The 6,613-nt window shown below is 38.2% G+C and overlaps 1 protein-coding gene across 1 annotated transcript in view; it reads left to right on the top strand.

The window, feature by feature from the left end:
* Positions 1–6,613, top strand: part of LOC107659432 (DNA-dependent protein kinase catalytic subunit-like) — a 41,633-nt gene that overhangs the window by 25,122 nt on the left and 9,898 nt on the right. The window contains 13 exon segments of the mRNA XM_016448380.1: positions 1–84; positions 360–462; positions 611–773; positions 1,375–1,549; positions 1,706–1,890; positions 2,252–2,432; positions 3,818–3,975; positions 4,296–4,507; positions 4,583–4,670; positions 4,872–5,015; positions 5,155–5,359; positions 5,445–5,512; positions 5,596–5,816. Of these exon segments, the coding sequence (XP_016303866.1) occupies positions 1–84; positions 360–462; positions 611–773; positions 1,375–1,549; positions 1,706–1,890; positions 2,252–2,432; positions 3,818–3,975; positions 4,296–4,507; positions 4,583–4,670; positions 4,872–5,015; positions 5,155–5,359; positions 5,445–5,512; positions 5,596–5,816 (1,987 nt within the window).

Genomic DNA, 6,613 nt, shown 5'->3' with positions numbered 1-6,613 from the left:
TGAACCTCAGCCGTCTGAATGTGCTACAATCTGTTCAAGCTTTGACAGAGATCCAAGACTTCCTGAATTATATCTCAGGAGAGGGTGAGTAATTGTTCTCAATGTTGGGTAAACACTTGATGGTTTATAACCATGTTGTGGGGTTCCAGCAGACTAAATAATTTTAATGTGACAGAGTCACATGTTACATGTACTTACTATCGTCATAAAAGAATATTATGCAAAATTACAACTAAGTAACCCTAAGTATACCTACCTATAGTAAGTACATGTAGTTAATTAATATTGCTCAGTATTAGTTGTGTGGTTACACAGTAACCGCATCACCTTAAACTGTAACTGTATCTGATTTTTCTCAGTCTCAGTGAGTTCTCTGAAGTTCATGACCAGATTGTGGACCAGCCGCTATCCGGATGCTAAACTGGACCCCATGAATGTTTGGGATGACATCATCACATCTCGGTGAGTCGGCTAATTTACAACACCTTACTGGGAATACAGATTTCTTAGCACTGTTGATGTGAAGAATTGGTTCACCTTGAAATGTCTGTAATGCTATAAAGCTTAATTGTGGAGAAAATGTCCCATCCTTGTTTTCGTCTGTTTTTAGTTGTTTCTTCTTGGATAAGATTCTGGAGAGACTGACCTCCACCCCTGAAAACAGCATGGAGGTGGATGGTGCAGAGCAGGCGAGTGGAGAGGAACTTGGAGTGCTGGTGAAGAACTGCAAGTTCAACATGAAACTACAAATGGCAGACAGTGCATGGAAACAGGTGCTCAGGATTTACTAAATATCAGGGCTGGTGCCTAGTATCTTACGTTCTACTTCTGTAGGGTGAAAAATGAATAAACATATAATCGTTTTCAACATCAGTAATCACTTAAGCTCATATTTTTGTGTTTAAACCACAGAAACAGAAGAATTAGGAGCAAGCTGAATATGATGTGTTAAAGGCATAGTTCACCCAAAAATGGCAAAAATAACAACTTTATTCAACAATTTCTTCTCTTCCGTGTCAGTCAACGCACGTTCACAAAGTACCACAATGCATGCATGTGTATTCCTCTGCTTGTAAACAAGGCGCAGCGCATCCAGGTTCTACATCAGCTCTACGGGTTCTAAGTCTACAGCATCATCACACGCATACGTCTTGGTACTCTCATGAACGCGCATAGACTGACACGGAAGAGAAGAAATTGTTGAATAAAGTCTTTTTTTTTTTTCTTTGTGCACAAAAAGTATTCTCAAAAATATCTTAATTTGTGTTCTGAAGATGAACAAAGGTCTTACGGGTTTGGAACAACATGAGGGTGAGTAATTAATGACAGAATTTTCATTTTTAGGTGAACTAACTGTTTAAAATTGTTTGACAGAATAATTTTCTGGTGGCATCCAAGCTGTTGACGGAACTTCATCGTGATGCAAAGTCTGATGATGACTGGTTGGTCCGCTGGGTCCACAGCTTCAGCCGTTTTACTCACAGAAGAAGCGCTGGCCTTGGATCTGCTGAAAAGATTAATGCTTTGCTCAAGACTGTTCCACTTCTGAGTATGAATGATCCCCTGTCATATAGAATACACATCATTTCAACCCCTAAACCAGGCTTACTTTTCAAGTATTGAATTTTTGCTGAAAACAAGTTTAGGTTACCAGTGTAATACCAGAGTATTGAGCGATTTTCATGGTAGACACATTATTTTACAGTTGATGCTGGTAGACAGAGTGAAGGCTCATCTGCTCGAATACTCTGTGACCAGAAGATCCTTCTGGGCACCACCTATGACCTCATGGCCAGAGCTGCGGATCGCAGTCCTTCTGCTGTGGAGACTCTCGGGGAAGATAAAGTACAGAAGATTCTCCAACTGTCAGGGGCCTCATCCATCACCCAGGTAATGAGTTATTTAAATGTAGCTTTTTGGGATATATTGTTTATTGAAAGCACAATTAGGTAATTGCTATTGTAGAATTGGTCATGTTTTTAATAAGCTGATATAGAGCTGTTTAGCTTTGCATTTAATCTGCACATTTTTAATGTCCTCGATATGAAAAGAGCAAGAAACAGCACCATGTTGCAAATACACTACTACTTACTCTTGAAGTACTGTAGGAGCCTATGCACTCTTTGGTATCAAGGATAGATTCTTACAGTTTGTGCACAAATTAATAATGCTAATCTATACAGATTTATTAAAAAGCTGTTTTAATGACATCTGAATCATGATAATTGTTGGGTGTTTTTTTCCTGCTCAGGTGGTGGAGGGTCTGCATATGCAGGCTCTGGAGATGTTGCGAAGTGCTGCACGTAAGGCAGAAGAGGAAGAGCAGTCCTTCAGCCAGCAGCATGTGAACACACGTGGTATTGTGGAGGCCTACATGACCTTGGTCAACTTTTGTGACCGAAGACTAAGAGATAGTGAACAAAAAGAAGAGGGTGAGGCAACTGTGCAGCACCCAGCTGTTCTCATAATTCTAGTAGAAAGTTAAAACTAATGAAGAGCACCCTATGAGTGTCTCACAGGATTTATAATGTCTTTTTGTGATTCAATGCATCCAAGTATTGGGTTGCAGGCAGAGGCGGACAAAGTACTCAACTCCATTACCTGAGTGAAAGTACAGATACTGCTGGTCAAACATTACTCCATTACAAGTAAAAGTTGTAAAGACAGATTTTTACTTAAGTAAAAGTACAGAAGTACTTGCTTTTAAAAGTACTTAAGTACCAAAAGTAAATTTCCTTTTTTATGTCAATGCACTGTTTTATTATTGTTGTTTGTAATACTTACAATACTTCTGAAGCAACTTAGAATACATTACACCTGCTGAATACACTGACTAGCTTGTAGTATATTTGGAATAAAGAGCTTTTAAAATGTTAAAAACCTATGGGGAAAAAACAAAACCAAAAAACATTATTGAACACCCCTACCCACCCCCACAAAAGCAGGATGGTAGTGATCTCACACAGTTCTGACAGTGTGTGCACACATCTATGTGTAGCCATTCATCCACATTTGAACAGAGTGGACAGTGAAATCCTGTAAATACAGAGTGATAAGGAAAAAATAAATAAAATTCAAACCTGCTTTAAAACCCAGCAACACAACGGTAGATGTATAACTTTATAACAGTAACACTGCTTTAACAAAAAAGCAAAACAGCAAGGCTTATTTGACATCAAAACAAACATTTTAAATGCTGTCTAATCGCTCTCGCTGTACTTTGATGTCACACACAGAACGGTCTGTGCAGTGCTGCTTCAAGTCCAACACCTATTGTGTTTTATTAGGAGACGCACAACAGTTCTTCTGTGGCTTTATAGGTAATATTTTCACTTACACAATTTAGCAAAATCAGACAATATTGTGTCTAATATATACCACAATATTAACTTCTTATTATTGAATTGTTGTAAATAAATATCACATTTGCAACTGGTCAGTGTTCAAAAAATGCTGGGAAATCACTTCATGTAGCCCCAAAAGAGTGATTACTGATAAACTGTCTGAAAAAAAGAAAGTCACGTTTTAGAGAAGAAAAGAATCACCCACTGACTTTCAAAGCTGCTACATAGTAACGACTTTCTACTTCGAGGACCTTGATAGAAATGTAGGGGAGTGAAAAGTACAATATTTGTCTTTCAAATGTAGTGAAGTTAAAGTCATGAGTTCCCAGAAACAATAATACTAATGTAAAGTACAGATACTCAAAAAATGTACTTAAGTACAATACTCAAGTAAATGTACTTAGTTACTGTCCGCCTCTGGTTGCAGGTGAAGTTGATGTGCTTATAACAACACTTTTGATGTTTGATTCTAGCAATCAGTTCTAAACTGCAGTCCTTGCCTGGACATGTAGTGAAGATGATGTTGAAAACATTGAAGCTCCACTCGGATGAGGCCAGGCTCAAATTTCCTCGTCTATTGCAGCTAGTAGAACTGTACCCTGCAGAGATCCAGGACCTGATGGTCAGAGAGGTGTGAGAAGATCATTTGCTTTGATTTTAGGGCTCATGTACAGTACGGGTCAGCCAGTCATTATGGCAAAATAAAGCCTGATGCAAAGCGGAAATCGGAGTGTCCGGAAGCGCTGAACAAAATCTTTTTACAAAACTAGTTAAATCAATATTTAGAGATTAGATATTTTTAGAAGAAAAGGTAAATCTGAATGTACAAGGCCACCATAAACAACTACTTTGGTGAATCATGTAATGATGCTTGATCCTTCATCTTCTTCATGAAGTATTAATTTCTGAGCAAGCTGCTTCTCTCATGTTTTTTTTTTTTTGTCCTGGTAGGTTGTTAGTGTGCCTTGCTGGATGCTGATTGGCTGGATCAGTCAAATGATGGCTCTGCTTGACAAGCCACAGGCGACAGCAGTTCAGCATGTTATAGAGGAGATCGCTGAATGCTATCCACAAGCCCTCATCTACCCGTACATGATCAGCAGTGAGAACTACACCCTTGAGGAATCTGCGCGTGGTCAGAGGAACCGGGAGTTTGTTGAAAAGTATGTAAAGTACTGTGCAGCTGTGTAAGAGGCTTTGACCTTCCTGATACTGACAATGTGTTGTTTGTGTTCCAGGCTGAAGTCATTACTGGATAAAGGTGGTGTCGTCCAAGAGTTTGTAGACGCCCTTCAGCAACTTACTAACCCTGAAATGCTTTTCAAGGTACAAAATTATTTTTCCTTGAAAGATCCATTGGTTATGCCAGTTTTGAGATATCAGACCCATTCAAGCTGCTTGAACAGATTGCAGTTTCAGGTGGTGCTGCTATGGCACAGTAATTCTAAGTTACCCTTAACTTACTGAGACATGACATTTTTATGGTGCTATTGTGGTAGTCTTGATTCTCAAGTAATGGTTTGGCAGGATTGGTGGGATGAGATGAAGAATCAACTGGACAAACCAGACCTGGACAAAAAGAAAATGAAGCAGCTCTATGAGGAAATGGTTGGAATGCTTGGTGATTCAAAGTCTCCAGGATTTGGATCTTTCAGAAGAAAATTCATTCAGGTTCACAACTTAGAATACTTAGCGCTGCATGATTAATTGAAATAAAACTCTAATGAGATCATTAGTCAGGCCTTCGCTGGTTTCTTTGTATTTCTTACATACTTCTATTCTACTGTTACATTTTATGTGCTTGTTGCAGAAATACTGTAAAGAAGTAGAGAAGCTGCTTGGTGCTGGTGGGTCCAAGTTGTATGAAAGGCGAAAAGATGAGTTCCTTCAACAGGTGGACCGCCTTGCTATCTCAATGAGAGGTTTCCAAAAGGAACCAGGGAACATGAAGGAATATTCACCCTGGCTTAGCAGCTTCAAAGCAGAAACACTCAAAAATGAACTGGAGGTACCAGGTAAGTTCAGAACATTTTTGTATATAATGTCACTTGTTTCTCATTACTTCATTAAAGTTCTCTGGCTCTGGTTTTTCCTCTAAAGGTCAATATGATGGCCAATCGAAGCCTTTGCCAGAATATCATGCAAATATCACAGGTTTTGACGAAAGGGTATGAGGAATAATGTTCTTATTATAAGATGTCATTTTGAGATGATTATTTCAGTGTGTAACAGTTCATCTTCTCAACCTTAGGTAAAGGTTATGACATCTATTCGTTGGCCGAAGCGCATCATCATTCGAGGAGATGACGAGCGGGATTATCCGTTTCTAGTGAAGGGTGGCGAGGACCTGCGACAGGACTAGCGCATCGAGCAGCTCTTTGGCGTGATGAACATGATTCTCAATCAGGACACTGCCTGCTCTCAGCGGAGCCTGGCACTCTGCACTTACCAGGTCATTCCCATCACCAGCAGGTAGGACTAACACAGGAATAACATGGTAATAACAGAAATAACTCAGGAATAACACAGTAATAACACAGGAATAACAAAGTAATAACACTGTAATAACACAGAAATAACAAAGGAATAAAACAGTGACAACAGAAATAACACAGGAATAACACATTAATAACACAGGAATAACTCAGTAATAACACAGTAATAACACAGAAATCACACAGGAATAACACAGTGACAACAGAAATAACACATTAATAACAGGATTAACTCAGTAATAACAGTAATAACACAGTAATAACGCAGGAATAACACAGGAATAACACAGTAATAACACAGCAAGAACACAGGATTAATTTAGTAATAACACAGTAATGACACAGGATTAACACAGTAATAACTAAGAAATAACACAGGAATAAATCAGTAATAACAGAAATAACACAGGAATAATACAGGATTAACACAGTAATAACAGTAATAATTCAGTAATAACGCATTATAACACAGGAATAATACAGGATTAACACAGTAATAACAGTAATAATTCAGTAATAACGCATTATAACACAGGAATAATACAGGATTAACACAGTAATAACAGTAATAATTCAGTAATAACGCATTATAACACAGGAATAATACAGGATTAACACAGTAATAACAGTAATAATTCAGTAATAACGCATTATAACACAGGAATAATACAGGATTAACACAGTAATAACACAGAAATAACACAGAAATAACTGATAACTCAGGACTAACACAGTAATAGCACAGTAATAACACAGAAATAACACAGAAATAAC

Source organism: Sinocyclocheilus anshuiensis, unplaced genomic scaffold, assembly GCF_001515605.1.
Source record: "Sinocyclocheilus anshuiensis isolate Anshui unplaced genomic scaffold, SAMN03320099.WGS_v1.1 scaffold815, whole genome shotgun sequence".
NCBI lineage: Eukaryota > Metazoa > Chordata > Actinopteri > Cypriniformes > Cyprinidae > Sinocyclocheilus > Sinocyclocheilus anshuiensis.
This window is presented reverse-complemented; position numbering and strand designations above follow the sequence as displayed.